Raw genomic sequence first — 21,343 nt, 5'->3', positions numbered from 1 at the left:
AAAAAAAAAAAAAAAAAAAAAAACATGTCATCTTTGATCATACCGCCTGTCCTAACTTCACCTCAGGACGATGCTGCCCAACTTCACCGTGCCTTCAAAGGAAAGATTCTACTTCTTTTTTTTCTAGTTTCCACTTCTTCTCCTTGTTGCGCTTCCTAATAATTCCATCCATGCAGGATTTGGCTGTGACACTGCTGCAGTTGTCAACATTCTTGCACATCGAGATGCAACCCAACGTGCTCTCATTCAACGTGAATACAAAGCCATGTATTCCAAGGGTCTCATCAAACACTTGAAATCTGAGCTCAGTGGTAACCTTGAGGTGCGTGTAGATTCATTCGGCTTCTTGGGATTTAGATTCATTCCTTCATTTATTTATTTTATTTATTTATTTTATTGGCAGAAAGCCGTTTTACTATGGATGTACGATCCAGCAAGCCGAGATGCTGTCATAATAAAGGAGGCTTTATGTGGAGAAACTGTTCATCTCAGACGTGCCACTGAAGTAATGTGTTCTCGTACCTCAACTCAACTTCAGCAGCTTCGACAACTTTACTTGTCCATGTTCCAATCCTACATCGAACATGATATTCAAAATGTTGCTTCCGGGGATCACAAGAAGGTTATATACATACAATTTTCCCTTCACTACTTTCACAAACCTTCATTTTGATTGGTTATGTTTGATTTATTGATTTGATTGGCAGCTACTATTGGCTTACGTTAGTAAACCACGGTATGAAGGTCCTGAAATTGACGGCGACATGGTAGCCAAGGATGCAGAGGCTCTGTATAAAGCAGGGGAGAAAAGATGGGGTACTGATGAGGACAAGTTTATACAGATCTTTAGTGAAAGAAGCAGGGCTCATCTTGCTGCTGTTAGCTCTACTTATAAGAACTTATATGGGAACTCTTTGAAAAAGGTGCCATTTATTTATTACTGTTCCAATCTTCGGGTTTTACAATAATGTAAGGATTTTAGATCAACACAAACAAACACCAAAACATATTTGCAGGCAATAAAAAACGAAACTTCAGGGTATTTTGAATTTGGGCTTCAAACAATCGTGCGGTGTGCTGAGAATCCTGGGTTGTACTTTGCAAAGGTATTTTCTTTTTTTGAAGTTTAGTTGCAGTTAAGCATTGAAGAACATGTTGATTGAGATTGTTTGATTATAGATATTGTACAAGGCAATGAAGGGGTTGGGAACAGATGATACCACACTGATAAGGATAATTGTGACAAGAACTGAGATAGATATGCAGTATATAAAGACAGAATACCACAGGAAGTATAAGAAAACGCTGCATGATGCTGTTCGTTCTGAGACATCAGGAAGTTACAAGGATTTTCTTCTTTCCTTGTTGGGGTAGGATATTATCATTACACAACAATTATAAATGTGTATTTTTGTTTCGAGTATTCATCATGGTTTTGTTTTAGTTTGTAGTAATAAATGTGTATGAAGATCCAATGTTACACATATACACGAAACAACAATTGTTGTATGAGCTTTTCAAGTGGCATAAATGATTGGTTTGAGCCATAATTATTAGCCAAAGGGACTGCTCTTGCAATGTTCAGAGAAGCCTGAGTGAACTTTGCAGGGAATAAGTTGGATAAGAGATATTCTTTGTTTAGAGTCTTCCATGCTTGAGAAATTTTGTTCGTAACATGATGGTGTGTGGCTTCATGGGAGATGCTTGGATGCTCATTCATGTAGTATTTTGCATATGATCCATCTCGCCCCACTTGCTTCTCGTCCTGCGCACGTGTATATGAATGCTGGTTTATGTTCGAACATTAAAATCAATCGTCATAAATTCTAACTTTTTCCAAACCCCAAAGGGAGGCTTTGTTGAGCCACCGAAAATGTCAGGATCATCTAAACTTCAAATCGTAATTCGAATCCTTGACATGGGTCAATACCGTTACCTTTGCACTGCCCATGTCATCACAGAGTCGAAGTATGATGGCAGTAGATGAAATAATGTCTAAATCATCTTCCAAAAGCTCTGCAGTTTGGTGGCTTATTTGTTGGCCTAATAGAAAGAAAACATGTACTAAAATAACGTGGATGCCAGTGCTAACAATGCCATTCCTCAAATATTCCTCTGCACTTGGTGAATATCCACAACTCATCCACTCAGTTTCCACTAAGAAGGCCTTGCATAATTTGCCCCACTGCACACAAACGTCAAAACACAACTTTGGGTGACATTATAGAGATCAAATTAAAGATACATACCGCTCTACTTAAGAAACCAATGGGATTCCAGCCATGCTTCTTATAGATCATGGAGCTTATATCATTGGTAACTTCAAATAGAGATTTTAAACAAACTCCCATGCAATCAGGCAATGTTTTAGCAGCACCCAAATCCCATCTACAATGTAGTGAACAACGTTGATTTTAATAACATGAAATTTGATATGACATAAGCGACGAATATGGGTTCCAACCTGTAGACAGCTTCAGTGAAGAGGGTGAGTTCATTAAGATTTCCAAATACATCAAAAAGGTCATCAATGAGAAACACAAAAGAGATGGTCTTTCCAAGTTGGAGTCTTTGTTGGGAATAGCATGAATCTCCGAGACAAACTAGTGATGCTATGTACCATATAATAGGTTCATCTCTTGCAAACTTCAACTCTTCCGCCAAGCCTGTTTCTTTCCACCATCTATAATTAACAAAACATCAAGAAACATGAGGACGCATCTAAAGATTTTATTTTTTTTTTATTTTTTTCTAATGAAGACAACAATAGTATAGATAAACGTTATGTTACTTCAAGAACTGAACAAGTTCGTCTTGGTGTAGCAGCTGAGTTCTATTGAAATCCACTTTGGCAACATCTTGCAAAACATGGATCCATTTGTTTGTGCTTTGAATGTCTCCAAAATAGTTAGGCACCATGAATTTAGCAACGCTTTTATGGTGGGGATGAGCTAAAGTGTTGCGCACAAGAGGGGCCATGTGATGATCAAGATGAGCCAGGCAATGATTAAGGCCATGGGTGCTGAAAGTTTCAGCTTCTTCAAGTATGTCATCGCCATGCATGCATAGCTGTGAAGCTTCATATAAGCTCATCAGCCCATTCACGTTTTGTGTTAGCCCTTGGTTGAACTTTCCCTTGTTGTCCAAGAAAATTGTGAAACTATCTATTGGTTGAAATTATGAACAAAGATTAGAAAGAGTTAGATTGTGTTTAGGGCGGCTAAGTAGCTCGCTTGTCCTTTTAGTTGATATAATAGAGTAGTTGGTAGTGACCTGTGGACACGGGATAACCTTGTTGTCTCAAAAGTCGAAAGAGAAGACAAGTATAGTGAAGATTGGTGTCCTGTTGATGGTTGGATGAGACGTATAGGCTTTGAAGAACAACTTGAATCTCCTGTTGGAAGTGGTAATCAATGCCAAGGCGTTGGGTGGCATCAATAAGGCTCAAGCATTCCAAGGAATAATCTCCAGTTTGGTGTCTCAATAAATGCCTTAAAATATCCAATTTAGCGGGAGCTTCAACAAGCCCAAGGCCATCCTACGCACATGAGTATCAATTCCAAGGAGTTAGACTAGATAGAGAGAAAATAGAAAGAAAGGAGAGAGTTACAAACATACAGCAAAGTTTAAGAGATTGAAGGAAGAAGAATCCGCACGAATGCTCCATTTTTTATCTCCAAAACCTGGTTTCTCAATAGGGTTCTTGAAAAGCCGTGAATGGTTGTGAAAAGCTTTTGGAATCTTTGATTGAGACATTAAGGTTATTGGAGGAGGAAGAAAGAAGAGAAGGCTGGCCATTGCAACTTCTGATAAACTCGTCGATCTTGCACTTCTTATATAAAAAATGAATACAGTTGCCCCTACAAGACCCTTGGGTCTGGCCTAACTTCTTTCCTTCCCTTCTGCCCAACCATGCTTCCAAGCTTCAACCTTTGTAATCACCCATGCCTACAATTTGGTATTTCATTCGGTATTTCATTTGGTATTTCATGGTCCCAACATTCGCCTACATCTTCTATAACATGGATACTTTTCTTGCTTTTTAAAAGTGAATAGCTCCACCCATTAACACCAATCCTCACAACATTCTTTATTCTCACTCACATGCATCCATAAAAAATTTATAGGAGGCCACCTAAAATAGAATTACTCTAAATAAAGCATGCTTAATCATAGAGTTTTTATAATGAACCCATCTTATCACTCTTATTGTCTCCATTTATTCATAACATCCTTCTTTTATTAAGTAGATTGTCATTAGGCATGTATTTCCTTGATTTTTCTTCGGACTTCCTGTTCTTGTTTAGAGTTGTTCCATAGATTCAAAACTAAACATGCTTTGAATTCCTTTTTGGACTTGTTCCTTAATCCAAAATTACTCGTAAGAATGTAAGAATATAATACTGTAACTGTGATGATCATAGTAGCGAAGCTGTAAGAAGATAAATAAACTTTAAATACATAAATAAGCTAATAATAGAAGCCTGATTTTGAATAAATTAAACAATAATTTTAGATGAATAAAAAGAAATCAGTTTTACCAAACAAATTAAACAGTTAAGATTGTTTCCAAGTCAGGTTAAAAAGTCAAATTAAATTGGTAATTCTTCCACATAATCTAAAATGTGTTTTATTTTAAAACAATTAAAGAAAAAAAAAAAAAAAGTCAAACACAGTTTTAATACGAAACAATCATTTGCATATTGGTTAATTGAATCGTTTCAGTGTGTAAGGTAAATCAAGAAGACACGTAGGTATGGTGAAAGTTGTATACATTAATTTATTACAAAAGTTAATGCCAAAAAGTAGGGCACAAGTTTATACGTTTACCCAAAGTATTATACTAAATAATCCATTAAAAAGGGAAGTGATAAGTACTAGAAAGCGTGGGTGGGCGTAAAAAAAAGATTAACAATCCATGACTGATTTCTTAAACTAAATCAAGTTGTGTGTTCTCGATTTTCAAAACATAAACCTCATGGACCTCGACTGTGATATCATGTTTCACATCTTAGCTTTATGTTGGTATCCATATTTGTTAATATGTTATGTTAATATGCGCTTACAATTTTGGTTTATGCTATGTATTAATAACTCTTGCCTAAGGTAACAAATGATATGTATTAATTATTAGCCTAATACTACGAATGGATATCGTTTGTAATACCATATTGGTTAATCAAAATGTTCAAAATGTGTTTACTATTTTAGTCTATGGTTTGTATTAATAACTCTTACCAAAGGTAACAAATGATATGTATTAATTATTGAGCTATACTATGGTATGTATTAATAACTCTCGGTTATCATGCCTTGGAAAAATAATCCTTGTAAACATAAACCTACTCATAAATTGTGGACGGCGAATAAAACTACTTAAATTATATTTACTATTGTGTCTTGGTTGTCGTACAACTCCGCCGTTTTATGGTATCGTACCATCGTGAACCATGCGCCGAGCCAAGACTTGCACGCAAAAGGCATCGTCGAAGGTAGCGAAGCTGTGATGCTCGTGGGTGGGTGGGGTTCAAAGCTTGAAAAGAAACAGTTAATTTGTTTCTCTCTCCAACCCTTAAATCTCACTATTCTTAAGTCTAAATTGAATAGAGACAAACCCTACATTCAAAATACCAACCATCAAATAGTAACTAAACTTTGTGATAATGGTGTAAATTGTTATGAAGATGTATTGTTATAAGTCTCATTTAGTTCTTTGATGGTTCATATTTTCATTTATTTTGGTAAATTGTTATGAAGAATTAGTATTGCTACGACTATATAAAAGATTGTCTAGCATTATTTTGAGATGTGGAGTCATTGTCATTTTGTATCTGCCAATTAAGAGAAAGTTTATGAAAGACTTTGTAGTGTGAGAGTGTGAGAGATACACTTTGTAAGCACTTTAGTTAGAGTGATCGGCTATCTCCCGTGGATGTAAGGCTCTTCAAACCAAGTAAATCTTTGTGTGTTTTTGTTTAATTTATGTTTGTGAGTGTGTGAATACAATCGATCTTACTTCCACTTCTATCAGCATAAAATAATGAGACTCGTGGAAACTAACAGTTTGCGCCTTCGAACGGGGTTTCTGGCAAAAACTTGATAGTATAAGGTGGAGATACAGAGTTGCAACTTGATAGTACAACGCTTTAGAATTTCTTCAAACTAAGAGATTCTATTGTAGAAACTAAATATTTTGTTTTCCAAAATCCCTTAAAAGCATATTTTTATGTGTTGGGGACCTATGACTGACATAATTTTATGGTGATTACATGTGAATATATATACTCGGTAGTTAGCTGTGAAGGTGAACAAAAGGGTTTAGTTCGCGTCATCTCCTTCTTTAATGTTATTGTTTGATTCGACCATTACGACTTAGATGATAATTTTTTAGAATCAATTAGAGTGCGATACAAGCATCTATTTAAACATAGCATGGGATGGGATAGAAGCATTTATTTAACCATATAGTTGGTACATAGCATATAGTAATATTGCATAGTTGATAGTAAGGAAGGCCCTCCCACCTAGACAAATGTTGGGCTCACGGTCCCTACTTTCCTTCCATGAGATGGGCATCAATGTCTTTGGACATCTCCACAACAAACTCAAGCATAGTATATGATTCCGGAATGTCTTTATGAAGTTTCTCATATTCCAAAGTCCAATGAATCACACTTCCCCTACCCTTGGGAGTAGCTTGGATTGTAAACTTGAAGTTCTTATGATCCTTCAAAAGGTCTCCTTCAATCATTCTTAAAACAACCAGATTCTCATCCGCATCCACAGCTTCAACTAATTGCTTAGCTACTTTAGCCTTTCCATCTGCAGTTTAGCGCTACATTAAATTAATTAATATCCATTCTATGATATATGTATTGAAGTAAAAAAGAAGCTAAAGAAAACAAACCATGAAAGTAGTTCCAGCAGATGATAGAACCAGCTTGGCCCCATTCACCCTTGTGTAGCTCACAGCCTTGTATTTTGTCCCCCGAAGCGTTAGTGACATGGTATGGTCTCTTACAGAACATTTCATGAAACTTTGAAGCGGGAGATTTGATTTCAATGTCCGCCTGCAACTTTCCATACCCAGACATTTTTTAGCTGTAAGTTGTCGTGCTTCAAGCCCAGATAACGATAATGTTTTGCTAACCCTACAAACTTTGACACTATTTATAAACAGGATGTATATGTGACTCAATGAATTAATGATCATTCAATGTGGTGGTTAAAACAAACACACAAGGCATTTATGTTTGAAAGAAGTTTTGTTCTTTGTTGCCATTTATGTTTCCATATTGCCATTTATGTTCATAATTTTAAATTTGGTCCCAAGTTTTTATTAGTTGGAGAAAAAAAAGTCTCCAGATTAGGTGTAAGTAATTAATTAATGCTGTATTACTCCTCACTAATTGAGGAATAATATAACCTCCAGGGCAATTATAATAAGTTGTAGGAGACAATTTAGACCCACTTATTGTTGTAAAATTTATTTTGAATGGTCCTTCCAACTGTTCCATAATTTGAGTCATAATTTGAGTCATAACTTGGCTCCCACGTCTTGAATTGTGCCCGGTGGAATAAAAATAAATAAGAGAGAGACACAGCCATAATTTTAAGTTTTAACCCTACTCTTACCATTAGGTTTGGATCAAAATTTGGCTTTGATAAAAATTTGGCTTTGATACTATTTGTAACACGGTCCAACCCCACTACTAGTAGATATTATCTTTTTTGGGTTTGTTCGAGCCTATCACTAGCATATATTGTCCTCTTCAGGCTTTCTTTTTTGGGCTTCCAACCCATCGCTAATAAATATTATCCTCTTACACTTTCCCTTTCGGGGTTCCCCTCAAGCTTTTTAAAATGCGTGGAGAGGTTTGCATATCCTTTTAAACAATGTTTCGTTCTCCTCTCCAACCGATGTTGGATCTCACAATCCACCATCCTTCGGGGCCCAGCGTCCTCACTGACACTCGTTCCCTTCTCTAATCGATGTGAGACCCTCCAATCCACCCCCTTCGGACCTAGTGTCCTTACTGGCACACTACCTCTTATCCACCCCTTGGGGCTCAACCTCTTTGCTAGCACATCGTCCGGTCTCTGGCTCTGAACCATTTGTAACAACCTGAGCCCATTGCTAGCAGATATTTTCTACTTAAGCCCGTTACGTATCGCCGTCAGGCTCACAATTTTAAAGTGTGTCTGTTAGGGGAGAGGTTTCCAAACCCTTACAAGGGATGCTTTATTTCCCTCTCTAACTTACGTGGGATCTCAATCACAGGTTGAGAGAGTTAATGCTTAGTTTATAATATTATCCTATTATCCCCCAATAATTATAGTTGTTATACAAGTAATTCACACTCATAAATTTTTAGGGTTAGAACCATTAATAACCCTAATAGAGGAAAAATATAAAATCTTGATCCAAAAGATACAACAACACAGTGTATAAATAAAGAGGTTGATATAAGACATTATATGTTGGTTTGGTTAAACTACAACTTTATTATCCTGTATCAACACAATGTCTCTGTTAGGGAAATTGGAGGGTGAGACTGAAATCAAAGCTCCAGCTTCAAAGTTTTATGAAATATTCTGCAACAGACCGCACCATATATCCAATATTTCGGGAGACAAAATACAGGGTTGTAAGTTAGAGGAGGGTGAATGGGGAACAGTTGGTTCTATCATCTATTGGAACTACTGTCATGGTTTGCTTTCCAAATCTAATATTTTAGTTTCCTAAATAAATGATGAGATTGTGTACTAATTTGTGGCGTTGTATATATTGTTAATTAGATGGAGAAGCTAAGGTTGCAAAGCATCTAATCGAAGCAGTTGATGAGGAGAAGAATATGATCCGTTTGAAAGTGCTGGAATCGGACCTTCTGAAGCATTATAAAACCTTCAAGGGTACGTTTGAAGCTACTCCAAAGGGTATTGGAAGTGTGGTTCACTGTGTTTTGGAATACGAGAAATTGCATGGAGGGATTCCAGATTCTAATTCGATACTTCAGTTCTGCCTTGATCTCTGCAAAGACCTTGGGGCTGGCCTTACGGAAGACAACTAATGATATGTAACAAGTATTGGGTAATGCTATATGTATTGGTAACTCTTATGCTTAAAATAATTGCTCGTAACCATATGTTCTCCCTCAAGAAATTGCATGAATTGGTTTCCATTTGTAATCCAATACTTGAGATATATATGAAATATAGTTTTCTGAGGCATGATTACATAGAATAAGCACCATTTGTTTAAACATAGCAAGCCATACAAGCATTTATTTAACCATATTGTTGGTACATAGCATGTAGTAATATTGGATGGGCATCAATGTGTTTTTGGGGCGCTCACAATCCCTACTTTCCTTCCATGAGATGGGCATCGATGTCTCTGGACATGCCCACCACAAACTCCAGCAGACTATATGCCTCTTGAATGTTTTCATGATGTTTCTCATATTCCAAAGTCCAATGAACCATACTTCCCTTACCCTTGGGAGTAGCTTGCATTGTAAACTTGAATTCTTTATGATTCTCCAAAAGGTCTCCATCAATTACTCTAAAAACAATCAGATTCTCATCATCATTCACAGCTTCAATTAAGTGCTCAGATACTCTAGCCTTTCCATCTGCAGTTTAGCGCTACATTAAATTAATTAATATCCATCCTATGATATATGTATTGAAGTAGAAAAGAAGAAAAAACCATGAAAGTAGTTCCAGCAGATGACAGAACCAGCTTTGCCCCATTCACCCTTATGTAGTTCACAGCTTTGTATTCTGTCCCCCGAAGCGTTAGAGACATGGTATGGTCTCTTACAGCACATTTCATAAAACTTTGAAGGGGGAGACTTGATTTCAATGTCCGCCTGCAACTTTCCATATCCGGACATTTTTGAGCTGTCAGTTGATTTCAATGTTTTGCCAACCCTACAGACTTCGACACTATTTATAAACAGGATTTACTCCCAGAAGAGTGGATGTGTATGTCCCAAGTTTTTATTACTTGGAAAAACAAGTCTCCAGATTAGGTGTAAGTAATTAATTAATGCTTTATTACTCCTCACTAATTCCTGAATAATATAACCTCCACGGCAATTATAATAAGTTCTAAAAACAAAAATTTAAACCTAACTATTTTTGTAAATTTTAAATGAACCTCCCGACTGTTCCATAATTTGAGTAATAATTTCATCATTATTGACTGAATGACCCAAAATAAAAGAGATTTCAAACTTTAAAAAAAAATAAATAAATATAGTTTTGGATAGAAATTTCAAACTTAAACAAAAATTAATTGGCTTATTTGTAGTTGTTGAGGGTATAATGCTTAGTTTATAATATCATGCTATTATCCCCCAATAATTATAGTAGTTATACAAGTAATTAACATCCATCAATTTTTAGGGTTAGAATTGTTAATAACATTAATTGTGGAAAAAATATAAAATCTTGATCCAAAAGATACAACAACACTGTGTATAAATAAACAAGTGTGGGAGTTTATTTGGTTGATACACGACATCATACCTTTGTTGGGTTAAGCTACAACTTTAATTTGTATCCCATATCAACAGGATGTCTCTGTTAGGGAAAGTGGAGGCCGATATTGAAATGAAAGCTCCAGCTTCAAAGTTGTTCGAAATAATCCACAAGAATCCTCACCATCTTTCCAATGTTTCGGGAGACAAAGTAGAGGGTGTTAAGTTACATGAGGGTGAATGGGGAAAAGTTGGTTCTATCATCAACTGGAACTACTATCATGGTTTGCTCTCCAAAGCTAATATTTTGGTTTCCTAAATAAATGATGAGATTGTGTACTAATTTGTGGCGTTATATATTTTGTTATTTAGATGGAGAAGCTAAGGTTGCAAAGCATTTAATTGAAGCAGTTGATGAGGAGAAGCATATGATCACTTTCAAAGTGCTACAATCTGACCTTCTAAAGCATTACAAGACATTCAAGTTTAGGTGTCAAGTTACTCCAAAGGGTAAGGGAAGTGTGGTTCACTGTGGTTTAGAGTACGAGAAATTGCATGGAAATGTTCCAGATGCGCATTCCATGCTTCACTTATGCGTTGCTCTCTGCAAAGACCTCGAGGCTCATCTTATGGAAGGTTAACTGATGATAATGTAATAATAAGTATTGGCTTATACTATGCTATGCTATGTATGTATTAATAACTCATACGCTTAAAATAAATGCTTGTAAGCATATGTTCTCCTCATGCATGGCCTATACGTTGTCATGCATTCGAGAATTTATCGTTGTAAAATATTCTGAATGTAAACCTACTCGTAAGTTATGGATTGCGAAATGTGTGATAAAACTTAAATTTGACCTTCGATCTTCAAGGGTTTTGTGAGAACTACTGCTAGATCTCACATTGATTGGAGAGGAGAACGAAACATTTATTATAAATGTGTGGAAACCTATCCCTAGTAGACGCATTTTAAAACCGTGAGGCTGACGATGATATACCAAAACAGACAATGTTTGCTAGAAGTGGGCTTAGGCTATTACAAATGGTATTAGAGCTAGACACCGGGCGAAATGCCAATAAGGACGTTGGATTGTGAGATCCCATATTGGTTGGAGAGGGAAACGAAACATTCCCCTAGTAGACATATTTTAAAATTATGAGGCTAATGATGACCAAAATGGAGAATATGTGTTACCCTCCCATTTTCCCATTGGTAGCAGAAAGAATGGGAAGTGGTGTTTTATGTTGGACTTTGGGCTTATTAATGTTTTGGTGAAAGTCAATAAATGGGCGATTTATGACCCTTGGTCGTCCTATGTAATTCAACCTTGGGTTGGCATTTACGTAAGAACTCACGGTTGTTTGGAGATGCCAAGCCTCTCGAAGTGGCTGAAGAATGCCAGAAATTGATATCTCAATTTGTGAAGTAATGGGGGGTGAAAGGGAAATTGATATCTCAATTTGTGAAGTAATGGGGGGTGAAAGGTTGGAAGATAAGGGTAGAAGTGGTTCGGATTTGACAAGTTGTTGGTAGACAAAAACAAGTGACCCACTATGGTTGCTCCAGACCCTGTTTGGGAATAAAAGTGCGACACTCAGCTTGTAAATAGGGCATTAGCTCTCTTATGAGTTCAACAAGCACATGCCCACTCATTGGGCAACTAAAACAAATGTAATGGGTTTAAATATTGCACTCATGTCTCCCTCAAAACCATGAACAAATCTCATTGGATATATGAATATATTGATTCTAACCCATAAAAAGAGTTCGAAAGTGGAGACGATATATCTTTTCAGCTTCAGTGAAATTTGATTTCCGATATCTTAAGAAATGATGACAAAAGAAGAATGAGATTACTAACACGTGCAATTCATGAATGTAAAAGTTGAAATTCATGAATGTGTGTTAATTTCGTTTTGGACCAAAGGTAGGTTTTAACTTCAATTACTATTAGATTTGAAACTTTGTTGGGAATTTATTATCATAACAATTTGGAATTTAAGTGAATGTAGTACATGTTCTCTTGATATTCATTATTACATAAATTTTTTAAAATTTAAAATTTAAGATCATATAACATATATGGATTTGAAGAATCCTATGTCGTTAGTGCGGTTGGAACGACCCTGTTGAGCAATCCTATTATTAAGTTCAAATGAATGATTATTCTTGAAACCTCTTATAAAAACTTGTAATTATCATAGATCCATTGATTAAAAAGAGAAAGAACGTATAAAATGAAAAGAATGTGTACTTGAATTAGTACGAAAATGAGGTTTTAATTAATTTGTGTATCATTTTTCCCACAAAACACCATAAATATGTTCCATAAAACTAATAATTTGGGACATGTATTGGAATATAATGTTATAAAGGTAATAAAGGAAAAGATAATTAGGAGACTATGATATGCATCTTGAATGATTTTAGAAAATTGTATGTGCTATTCCACTATGGAGCATTCTAGCCACTAGAGTGAGCCCTTTTTGAGTGGCTCAAAATAGTTGACCTTCCCCTACGTTGGGAATCTATTACAACTAAGAAACCAAATTGGTTTGTGGGATAATTTTCACTCTTAAAAAAAAAAAATATATATATATATATACTAGGTCATTAGGCCCCGAGTCTAGATTTCGAATCTTGAGTATGAGACGTTACCACGCCTTGACATTATCTTTATAACTATCAACTCTCGTGAATAATGAATACCTTGACATTATGTTTATAACTATCAACTCTCGTGAATAATGAATAATGAAGTAGGATTTGGAGCTACCTCTCCCTTTGGCTTCTCTAAGTGAAGGCTTGAGGATAACACATTTGGCTTCTCCAAGTGAAGGCTTGAGGATAACACATTTGGCTTCTCTAAGTGAAGGCTTGAGGATAACACAAAAGGGTGGTAGGGAAGGCGTGGAGAAGAGAATTGTGACACAAATGATGGCACAAGTAGAGGTAGGGTTCAAAGTTTGATATCCAATAAAGTTATAAAAAGAGCATACATTTATATAAACTTACAGCAGCGTCCCTACTTTTGGGCTCAGAAATTACATTACAAATTTGCATGGGAGTGACATAAACATTATAGTTTAAACATTATTAAATTCTCATAAATGAGAACTCTGAAATGAAATACTCCCACCCTTCTCTACTCCCAGTTTACTGCTATTGGACTTCTCACACTATACTTTCCAGACACCCAAACAAGAGACCCAAAGGAAAAGTCGCTCAAACCCTCTCTTTTACCCAACGCAACAAAACTCACTTGGTACCTCAGCTTCTGTCCAGATCTCCTAAAACTTAGCTTCTTAGGCTTCACGCTGACTCTTATTCCACTTGGATTGTTGATTTTGACAGTGTAATCACTTGTTGGGGTACCAACATTTGTGACGGTTCTCTTGAATGTAACATTCTTGGCCCTGTTCTTCATGGAAACAGAGAAAGAAGGGTAGTTCAAGTCCCCTGGCTGAACAAGATTTCTATTTGAAGGACAACTGAAATTCCCTCTTGAAACTAAACCAACTTGTTTTGACGTGTAGTTCAAGCTACACAAGTAGTTTAGGTAGTCTTGGGGTTCGATATCGTAGACCAATCCCGGGTCCACAGCTTTCTCGGGATCCACATGCCCAGAACCGAACGCGTAAGGATCTGCAGGTCCACCGCTAGGGCGACCCACGTCGGAAATGACACTCCTTTTGTTGTCATTAACGTAAGCTGTGGTCATGAGTGCGGATTTGATGGCGGCAGGCGACCAATTGTTGTGAGCCGATTTAAGCAGAGCAGCTATGCCGCTAACATGGGGACAGGACATAGAAGTTCCCGAAATGATATTGAACAGCACTCTTCTTTTATCGGACTTGAGCTCACTTGGGCTCACAACGGGTGGCCAAGCAGCTAATATGTTAACCCCAGGGGCAGTTATGTCTGGCTTTATCACGTACGGCTCGAAGAAGCTGGGTCCTCTAGAAGAAAAGGCAGCCATTCTGGGTGCTCGACTCCCATATCTGGTCCCTTCAAACAGGATTGAAGCTTTCGGTGGCTGTTTCGAGGAAGCTATGTAGTTTATGATGGCTTTGCCAGCTGAAGCTCCAAGATTAACGGCAGGTAAAACATGAGAGTCAGCAAAAAGCTCTTCACCCTCAAGTTGTGTGTTGATCAGAATCATTCCAACTCCGCCTGCTAATTTGACTTGCTCTCCTTTTTCAAACCTCGAGTTTGTGCCTCTTTCACATACCACAATTTTGCCCTTCACCATTGATGGGACAAGCGAACCAGCTGTGCAAACATTTGCTTCTTCTCCACCCGCAGTTTTGTTATAAACAAGTGGGAGTTGACCTATGCTGTTCCCAGAATGCAAAGAAGAGCCTTCAAATATTTGGCCATTTCCAAGTTTTACAGAGCCTGCGAAGGTTCTGTCAGTGTAGCTTGCAGCGACTGTCATGATCCATGGCGCTACATTACCAACAGTTGACATAAATGGGCCAGAATTTCCAGCTGAGCATGACACAAAAACCCCATTTCGAACGGCACCAAATGCCGCTATGGCTATTTCATCTTGGTAAAAAAAACCATCACCGCCGCCTAACGAAAGCGACAGAACATCGACTCCATCGACGACAGCGCGGTCTATGGCTGCCAAAATATCGGTGCTGGCGCACCCCTCTGGCCAGCATACTTTATATGCTGCAATCCTATACAGATTGTCAAAGTATAAAGCTTGTTTGGAAATATTGTACAAAATTTGAAAGAAAGTATGGTTCTAAATTGAATACCTTGAAGTGAACCTCATTCCAGTGGCTGCTCCCATGCCTTGGTTATAAAGGCTTGCTTTGTACACAATGTTCCCAGCAGCAGTGGATGCGGTGTGGGTGCCATGCCCGTCCGAGTCTCGAGCCGACCGAAACGTCCCGGTCGTGTTCAATCGACCGAGGATGGTCTCATAGCCTTTGATGTAGGCTGTTGCGCCAATGAGCTTCTTATTGCAATTTGAACGTGAGAACTTGGGGCCTGCTTGGCAGGTGCCTTTCCATTTTTTAGGCACTGCGGGCAGACCCTTGTCCTGAAAGCTTATATGCTCAGGCCAAATGCCAGTGTCAATTACACCAATAATGATATCAGAAGCCAAGTTTGAAGCATTCCAAAGGCCATGTCCTCTTTGTAGGCCCAGAAACTTGGGGGTGTGGGTGGTGTGAAGCTGTAGTAGTTTATCAGGAGTGGCAGACAGAAAGCCAGGGAGTTTACTTAAAGAATGAAGCTTTCTTGTTGAGAGCTTAGCAGAAAACCCTGAAATCAAGATTTTTAAATAAAAATTTTATAGTAAAAAATGATATGAAAATTTCAACATGGATGTTTAAAAGAGCTTGCCTGAAATGGCAGTTTTGTAGATATAAAGAATCTCGGCGGCATTTGATGCTTCATTTTGATCGTCGTTGATAGATGAGAGTTGGTTGATGGTATCAATGATGGATGTGTACCATTGTTGAGGGTTGGTTGTGGCCATCTTTGTGGCGTCCATGTGAATTATGTAGGATTGTTGATCCGCAGCAGCAGCAGCTGAAGTTGCAAGCATTATTGATAACAACAGCCAGAGTTCCGTAATGCCCATTGTGTGGCTGCAAACAAATACCAGGATCACGTTGAGGGACCAAAATATGCTTATTTCAAACAAATACCAGGATCACGTTGAGGGACCAAAATATGCTTATTTCAAACAAAAATGATATCACACATGACTAAGTCTCTTTAGTGAGGCACGCTTGAAGATTTCACCAAAAACACTTCAAAGTAAGATAGATATTTGATAATCTTTGTGCGTTTGGTCAATGTATGAGAAAACTTGATTCAAAGATGCATGCAAGAATGGAAAAACTTCAACTTTTTAGTTGTTTATTTTGATTACAAATACCACAAAGCTCAAAACTTCATATGAAGATGAATGCAGAAGAACATTAGGGGAAAAAAGCTTCATTTTTGAGAGAGAGAGAAGGAGTTAGTCAGTATACTTGCCTGATCCAGGCAGAGGCTGCAATTGCGAAGGAGGAGATGAATATATATATATATATAGAGAGAGAGAAGAAAAAGAGCGACGACAACAGCAAAAGGGAGCAGCAGTTAAGCTCGTGATTAGTATGCATTCAAATAGTAAGTAATGAATGAAATTAGGTTTGGTTGGATGGGTTTAGTGGGAGTGTAGTAGTGGACGCATTTCCACTAAAAGAAAACCCACAAACCAAATCTGTGCGTTTCAAAACAAGATGGATGTCTGTCTCAAGGCACAGTGGAACAGTATCTTTCATAATTCCTCATCTTTTTGTTTGCTTAAGTCAACCCTTTCTTCAATTCCACACATTTTCGTCAATTTTCCACTTACACTGGACTCTTCTCTAAAGTCTCCGCCTCTTATAATTAATATATGTTTCAATCTCCTCGCAAAATTAGATTCCGTCCTTTTTTTAGTTATCATATTCTCAGGATCACTCTTATTCGATATGATTTCTGGAAAATTTGTAAGTTTTGTTTTTGGAATTTAAAATATACATCCATGAACTAATTAAAACAATTATTAAAAAAATTAGAAAATTCTAAAAAAAAAATCTTGTTTGTGTGGATTTTTTAATTAAATAAATTATTATATGCTGAAATTTGGACAACTATTTTCTACCTGATTTTCTCTCCTATTAAAAGCATTAAATTTAAATATATTTTTCATTTAATTATCCATGAAAATTGACCGTTATCTTTTTTGAAATTTAGGTGAACAAAACATGAAATTTTTAATATATTTCTGGTTTAATTAGATAACAAACACAAAAGATGATTAAATATTTCAGGCCCACTTTTTATCTCTCTTACAATAAAATAATATATTTAAATTTCGTTTTGTTTATAGATTAATTAGTTAGATTATTAGATTTAATTAATTAAATATTTATATTAGATAATTATTTAATGAGTAAATAATAATTTAAAACAATTGAAATTAATTTATAGATCAATTAATTAAGGAGTACTTTTCTCTCTCTTTTCCTTTTTGTTTTTCCTTCTCATTTCACAAAGAAAAAAGTCAAATAAATTTGATCCTATAATTCAGCCCTAAAGTCACTATTTATTTAATATTTTTTTTTTTTAAAAAAAAAATAGAATTACAATGATAAAATAAAATTATGAGTGGATGGTAATATATTATAATAATATATTATGGCGAGTTGGAGACTACTCCGCTCAGTATGTATAATAATTAGATTCATACACGTTGTTCCAGCTGTGGGTAATTTATAAGTAAAGCATTAAGGAGTTGAAATAAATACATAGTTATAATAATGCCCCTAGCGTCGGGGTCGGAGATTAGGTTGGCATAATATATTATAAATATTTGATGGGATGTAATTGTAGTTTTAAGGTTATGTAACTTTTGTTAAAACTTTGATGGCCCAAAACGCAGCTACTTCCAAGTTACGGCTATAGGACTTCTCACAGCATATGTTCCCGACACCCAAACAAGAGATCCAAAAGAAAATCCACTCACGCCTTCTCTTTTACCCAATGCAACGAAGCTCACTTGGTAACTCAGCTTCTGTCCATATCTCCTAAAACTCAACTTCTCAGGCTTCACACTAATCCCTATTCCCTTTGGATTCTTGATTTTGACACTGTAATCACTTCTTGGCCGACCAACATTTGTGACCGTTCTCTTCAACGTAACACTAACATTCTTGGCTTTCTTCTTCATGAACACCGAGAAGGAAGGGTAGTTCAACTTCCCTGCCTGACCAACTCTTCTCTTTGATGGACATGTGAAGTTCCCTCTTGAAACTAACCCAATTTGTGTCGAATTATAGTTCAAGCTACACAAGTAATTCAGGTAGTCTTGGGGCGTGATATCATAGATCAGCCCTGGATCAGAGGCTTTCTCTGGATCCACATGACCAGAACCGAATGCAAAAGGGTTTGCGGGTTTGCCGCTTGCAGACCCAACGTCCGAAATGGGACTCATTCTATTGTCATTAGTGTAGGCTGTGGTCATGAGTGCTGATTTGATGGCTGCAGGTGACCAATCCTTGTGCGCTGATTTAAGCAGTGCAGCTAAGCCACTAACATGGGGGCAAGACATTGAAGTCCCTGAAATGACATTGAACAACACTCTTCTTTTATCAGACTCCACCTCACTTGGGCTGGCGATGAGTGGCCAAGCAGCTAATATATTAACCCCAGGTGCAGTTACGTCTGGCTTTATCACATCCGGTGCAATTAAGCTCGGCCCTCGAGAAGAAAACGCAGCCACTCTCGGTGCTCTGTTTCCAAATTTGGTCCCTTCAAACGCGATCAAAGCTTTTGGTTGATGCTTGGAGGAAGATATGTAGCGGATGATGGCTTGGCCAGCTGAAGCTCCAAGATTAGCGGCAGGTAACACATGAGGGTCAGCGAAAAGCTCCTCACCTTCAAGTTGTGTGTTGATCAGAATCATTCCAGCACCGCCTGCTAACTTCACTTGCTCTCCTTTCGCTGTTCTCGAGTTTGTCCCTCTTTCACATACCACAATTTTGCCCTTCACCATTGATGGGACAAGTGAACCAGCTGTACAAACATTTGCATCTTCTCCTCCAGCAGTATTGTTGTAAACAAGTGGGAGTTGACCTATGTTGTTCCCAGAATACAAAGAAGAGCCTTCAAAAACTTGTCCATTTCCAAGTTTAACAGTGGCTGGGAAGCTTCTATCAGTGTAGCTGGCAGCGACTGTCATGATCCATGGGGCTATATTACTAACCGTTGAGCTAGATGGGCCAGAATTACCAGCTGAACATGACACAAAAACCCCATTTCGAACAGCACCAAATGTAGCTATGGCAATATCATCTTTGTAAAAGGCACTAGCACTGCCGCCCAAAGAAAGGGACAGAACATCGACACCATCGGCAACCGCGCGGTCTATGGCTGCCAAAATGTCGGCATTGGCGCACCCCTCTGTCCAGCAGACTTTGTACGCTGCAATCCTGGAGAGTACCAAGATTTTTTTTTTTTTTTTTTTTTTTTTTTTAAATATCAAATCGATGAGAATATGTACATATGAACAAAAATTGAATACCTTGAAGTGAACCTCATTCCAGTGGCTACTCCCATGGCTTGGTTAAAAAAGCTAGCTTTGTTGACAATATTTCCAGCAGCAGTGGATGCTGTGTGTGTGCCGTGCCCATCCGAGTCTCGGGGCGATCGGAACGTTCCCGTTGCGTTCAATCGACCCACGATTGCTTCGTAGCCTTTAATGTAGGCTATTGCGCCAATGAGTTTCCTGTTGCAATTTGAAGGTGAAAACTTTTGGCCTGCTTGACAAGTGCCTTTCCATTTTTTAGGCACTGGGGGAAGACCCTTGTCCTGAAAGCTTATATGCTCAGGCCAAATTCCAGTATCAAGCAAACCAATAACTATATCAGAAGCTAAGTTTGAAGAATTCCAAAGGCCATGCTCTCTTTGTAGGCCCAGAAACTGAGGGGAGTGGGTAGTGTGAAGCTGTAGTAGTTCATTAGGAGTGGCTGCCAGAAAGCCAGGAGTTTTGCTCAAAGAATGAAGCTTTTTGGTGGAGAGCTTGGCAGCAAAACCTGGAAATCAATAAAATATGAGTAATACGAGTGGTTTTCACCGACATTGATAATTACAAATGTTACCTGAAATAGCAGTTTTGTAGACGTAAAGAATTTGAGCAGCATTTGATGCTTCTTCTTGGTCCTCTAAAGATGAGATTTCATTGATAGAATCAATCAAGGCTGTGTACCATTGTTCGGGGGTGGGGGCGGCCATCTTGGTGGTGTCCATGTGAATAATGTAGGATTGTTGATCCACAGCAGCAGTGGAGGTTGCAAGGAATATTGACAAAAACAGGCATACTTCCCTAAACCCCATTGTGTGGCTGCATACACAACCAAAATCACCAAACCAATATTATCCTTGTTGCACTCTTCATACCCCTCCCTTCAAACAAATACCTTTCAAATCTCCAACTTACTTTTAAATCATCTTTATGACTCATTACTATGTGTCACACATCTACTTAATTCATCCACAATGTCGCACATTCATGTCTCTCTAACCCCAATACTTTTATGCTTTATGTATAACTTTGGTTGCACCCAATAATGAAACACAAATGCATGAAAAGCAAACGTTTTTTATTGTGTGTACAACAAAAACAACAAAGGAAGAAAGAGAAAACTTCGTACAAGGGTGCATGCAGAAGAAAGATTGGGAGAACGAAGAGAGTTTTAGTGAGTGTACTTGCCTGAACCAGGGAGATGCTTCAGTTGGGAAGAAGATGAATGTATAAATGGCGAGGAAGATGGTTTATATACATGAATAAACTGGAGACATTGAGGCTATATTTCGTAGTTGTTATTATAGATCACAAGTAATGATTCAGAATCCCTTTGGTGGTAGTGTACTGCACGCCTTCCAACTAAAAAGGAAAATCCAACAACATGGGTGTCTGTCTCAAAAGATAGATAGTGGAATCCCCATCTTCTTGGTTGCTTCAGTCAACTCTCTGTCTCTTTACTTGGGTAGATTTTGTTGAAAGGAAGTGCAAGGAAGGGAATGGAAGTAGAGAGAAAAAGAGAGAATCTTGTTTGTTGTTGTTTAAAATGAGAGGTGATGAGGCTGTGGGGGCGACACCAATGAATTGATCTTGTGATACAAGGTTCGGTTTGAGTGAATTTGAAGGCATGGAAGATGCAATTCAAATCGCTACACAATTTTAATAGTAAGAGTGAAGTTAAAGAAGATGGGTATGATGATGCCAACCAGCTGACCTCGAATGAATTGATCTTCTTTTTTTTTTTTTTTTTTTTTTTTTTTTTTTTTTTTTTTT

General features: G+C 37.5%; 8 protein-coding genes across 10 annotated transcripts in view; 2 read left to right on the top strand and 6 right to left on the bottom strand.

Moving 5' to 3' along the window:
• Window positions 1-21: 21 nt before the first annotated feature.
• On the top strand, window positions 22-1,459 carry LOC111446968 (annexin D5-like). Its single transcript, XM_023085913.1, has 6 exons — window positions 22-100; window positions 177-322; window positions 404-622; window positions 708-923; window positions 1,017-1,106; window positions 1,180-1,459. Exons 1-6 carry the CDS (start codon window positions 25-27, stop codon window positions 1,372-1,374), a joined length of 942 nt encoding a protein of 313 aa, XP_022941681.1. The 5' UTR covers window positions 22-24; the 3' UTR covers window positions 1,375-1,459.
• Window positions 1,459-3,798, bottom strand: LOC111447175 ((3S,6E)-nerolidol synthase 1-like). The gene is made up of 7 exons (XM_023086200.1): window positions 3,619-3,798; window positions 3,274-3,538; window positions 2,792-3,164; window positions 2,465-2,683; window positions 2,250-2,388; window positions 1,937-2,185; window positions 1,459-1,765 (listed from the first exon to the last, which is right to left on the bottom strand). The coding sequence occupies exons 1-7, from the start codon at window positions 3,796-3,798 to the stop codon at window positions 1,478-1,480; spliced, it is 1,713 nt and encodes a 570-aa protein (XP_022941968.1). The 3' UTR covers window positions 1,459-1,477.
• A 2,620-nt stretch (window positions 3,799-6,418) lies between these two features.
• On the bottom strand, window positions 6,419-7,151 carry LOC111446969 (MLP-like protein 31). The gene is made up of 2 exons (XM_023085914.1): window positions 6,908-7,151; window positions 6,419-6,822 (listed from the first exon to the last, which is right to left on the bottom strand). The coding sequence occupies exons 1-2, from the start codon at window positions 7,092-7,094 to the stop codon at window positions 6,551-6,553; spliced, it is 459 nt and encodes a 152-aa protein (XP_022941682.1). The 5' UTR covers window positions 7,095-7,151; the 3' UTR covers window positions 6,419-6,550.
• Window positions 6,420-9,934, bottom strand: LOC111446971 (MLP-like protein 31). The gene is made up of 3 exons (XM_023085915.1): window positions 9,713-9,934; window positions 9,278-9,635; window positions 6,420-6,477 (listed from the first exon to the last, which is right to left on the bottom strand). Exons 1-2 carry the CDS (start codon window positions 9,897-9,899, stop codon window positions 9,364-9,366), a joined length of 459 nt encoding a protein of 152 aa, XP_022941683.1. The 5' UTR covers window positions 9,900-9,934; the 3' UTR covers window positions 6,420-6,477; window positions 9,278-9,363.
• Window positions 8,479-11,335, top strand: LOC111447174 (MLP-like protein 28). Its single transcript, XM_023086198.1, has 4 exons — window positions 8,479-8,711; window positions 8,800-9,068; window positions 10,564-10,771; window positions 10,860-11,335. Exons 1-4 carry the CDS (start codon window positions 8,525-8,527, stop codon window positions 11,126-11,128), a joined length of 933 nt encoding a protein of 310 aa, XP_022941966.1. The 5' UTR covers window positions 8,479-8,524; the 3' UTR covers window positions 11,129-11,335.
• A 2,111-nt stretch (window positions 11,336-13,446) lies between these two features.
• LOC111447921 (subtilisin-like protease SBT1.1) lies at window positions 13,447-16,567 on the bottom strand. 2 transcript variants are annotated; one of them, XM_023087311.1, is made up of 4 exons: window positions 16,495-16,567; window positions 15,853-16,100; window positions 15,261-15,771; window positions 13,447-15,179 (listed from the first exon to the last, which is right to left on the bottom strand). In XM_023087311.1, the coding sequence occupies exons 2-4, from the start codon at window positions 16,091-16,093 to the stop codon at window positions 13,637-13,639; spliced, it is 2,295 nt and encodes a 764-aa protein (XP_022943079.1). In that variant the 5' UTR covers window positions 16,094-16,100; window positions 16,495-16,567; the 3' UTR covers window positions 13,447-13,636. The 2 variants fall into 2 exon arrangements, with proteins under 2 accessions (XP_022943079.1, XP_022943077.1); XM_023087309.1 differs by lacking the exon at window positions 16,495-16,567 and adding an exon at window positions 16,217-16,473.
• A 1,146-nt stretch (window positions 16,568-17,713) lies between these two features.
• On the bottom strand, window positions 17,714-20,840 carry LOC111446877 (subtilisin-like protease SBT1.1). Of its 2 annotated transcripts, XM_023085784.1 has the most exons (4): window positions 20,759-20,840; window positions 20,148-20,389; window positions 19,571-20,081; window positions 17,714-19,478 (listed from the first exon to the last, which is right to left on the bottom strand). In XM_023085784.1, exons 2-4 carry the CDS (start codon window positions 20,380-20,382, stop codon window positions 17,930-17,932), a joined length of 2,295 nt encoding a protein of 764 aa, XP_022941552.1. In that variant the 5' UTR covers window positions 20,383-20,389; window positions 20,759-20,840; the 3' UTR covers window positions 17,714-17,929. The 2 variants fall into 2 exon arrangements, with proteins under 2 accessions (XP_022941552.1, XP_022941553.1); XM_023085785.1 differs by lacking the exon at window positions 20,759-20,840 and having other exon boundaries at window positions 20,148-20,653.
• Window positions 20,841-21,286: 446 nt separating this feature from the next.
• Window positions 21,287-21,343, bottom strand: part of LOC111447485 (BAG family molecular chaperone regulator 1-like) — a 15,134-nt gene continuing 15,077 nt past the window's right edge. The window contains exon 6 of the mRNA XM_023086681.1: window positions 21,287-21,299. The gene's annotated coding sequence lies outside the window, so the exon portion shown is untranslated. The remainder of the gene's footprint in view (window positions 21,300-21,343) is intronic.

Source organism: Cucurbita moschata, unplaced genomic scaffold (assembly GCF_002738365.1).
Source record: "Cucurbita moschata cultivar Rifu unplaced genomic scaffold, Cmos_1.0 Cmo_Scf00009, whole genome shotgun sequence".
Classification (NCBI taxonomy): domain Eukaryota; kingdom Viridiplantae; phylum Streptophyta; class Magnoliopsida; order Cucurbitales; family Cucurbitaceae; genus Cucurbita; species Cucurbita moschata.
The sequence above is the reverse complement of the archived record's forward strand: the minus strand, read 5'-3'. Positions and strand labels throughout refer to the sequence as shown.

Coding starts and splice junctions, on each gene's coding strand:
- LOC111446968 (XM_023085913.1), top strand. CDS start 25: ATGTCATCTTTGATCATACCGCCTGTCCTAACTTCACCTCAGGACGAT. Junction 623..707: donor CTTCCGGGGATCACAAGAAG/GTTATATACATA, acceptor TTTGATTGGCAG/CTACTATTGGCTTACGTTAG. Junction 1,107..1,179: donor CTGGGTTGTACTTTGCAAAG/GTATTTTCTTTT, acceptor GTTTGATTATAG/ATATTGTACAAGGCAATGAA.
- LOC111447175 (XM_023086200.1), bottom strand. CDS start 3,798: ATGGCCAGCCTTCTCTTCTTTCTTCCTCCTCCAATAACCTTAATGTCT. Junction 3,165..3,273: donor AGGTTATCCCGTGTCCACAG/GTCACTACCAAC, acceptor TTCAACCAATAG/ATAGTTTCACAATTTTCTTG. Junction 2,389..2,464: donor TTCACTGAAGCTGTCTACAG/GTTGGAACCCAT, acceptor ACTACATTGTAG/ATGGGATTTGGGTGCTGCTA.
- LOC111446969 (XM_023085914.1), bottom strand. CDS start 7,094: ATGTCTGGGTATGGAAAGTTGCAGGCGGACATTGAAATCAAATCTCCC. Junction 6,823..6,907: donor CTGCTGGAACTACTTTCATG/GTTTGTTTTCTT, acceptor GCTAAACTGCAG/ATGGAAAGGCTAAAGTAGCT.
- LOC111446877 (XM_023085784.1), bottom strand. CDS start 20,382: ATGGGGTTTAGGGAAGTATGCCTGTTTTTGTCAATATTCCTTGCAACC. Junction 20,082..20,147: donor CTACAAAACTGCTATTTCAG/GTAACATTTGTA, acceptor ATTGATTTCCAG/GTTTTGCTGCCAAGCTCTCC. Junction 19,479..19,570: donor GGAATGAGGTTCACTTCAAG/GTATTCAATTTT, acceptor GGTACTCTCCAG/GATTGCAGCGTACAAAGTCT.
- LOC111447174 (XM_023086198.1), top strand. CDS start 8,525: ATGTCTCTGTTAGGGAAATTGGAGGGTGAGACTGAAATCAAAGCTCCA. Junction 9,069..10,563: donor CTGGCCTTACGGAAGACAAC/TAATGATATGTA, acceptor CTACAACTTTAA/TTTGTATCCCATATCAACAG. Junction 10,772..10,859: donor CAACTGGAACTACTATCATG/GTTTGCTCTCCA, acceptor TTTGTTATTTAG/ATGGAGAAGCTAAGGTTGCA.
- LOC111446971 (XM_023085915.1), bottom strand. CDS start 9,899: ATGTCCGGATATGGAAAGTTGCAGGCGGACATTGAAATCAAGTCTCCC. Junction 9,636..9,712: donor CTGCTGGAACTACTTTCATG/GTTTTTTCTTCT, acceptor GCTAAACTGCAG/ATGGAAAGGCTAGAGTATCT.
- LOC111447921 (XM_023087311.1), bottom strand. CDS start 16,093: ATGGGCATTACGGAACTCTGGCTGTTGTTATCAATAATGCTTGCAACT. Junction 15,772..15,852: donor CTACAAAACTGCCATTTCAG/GCAAGCTCTTTT, acceptor TCTTGATTTCAG/GGTTTTCTGCTAAGCTCTCA. Junction 15,180..15,260: donor GGAATGAGGTTCACTTCAAG/GTATTCAATTTA, acceptor CAATCTGTATAG/GATTGCAGCATATAAAGTAT.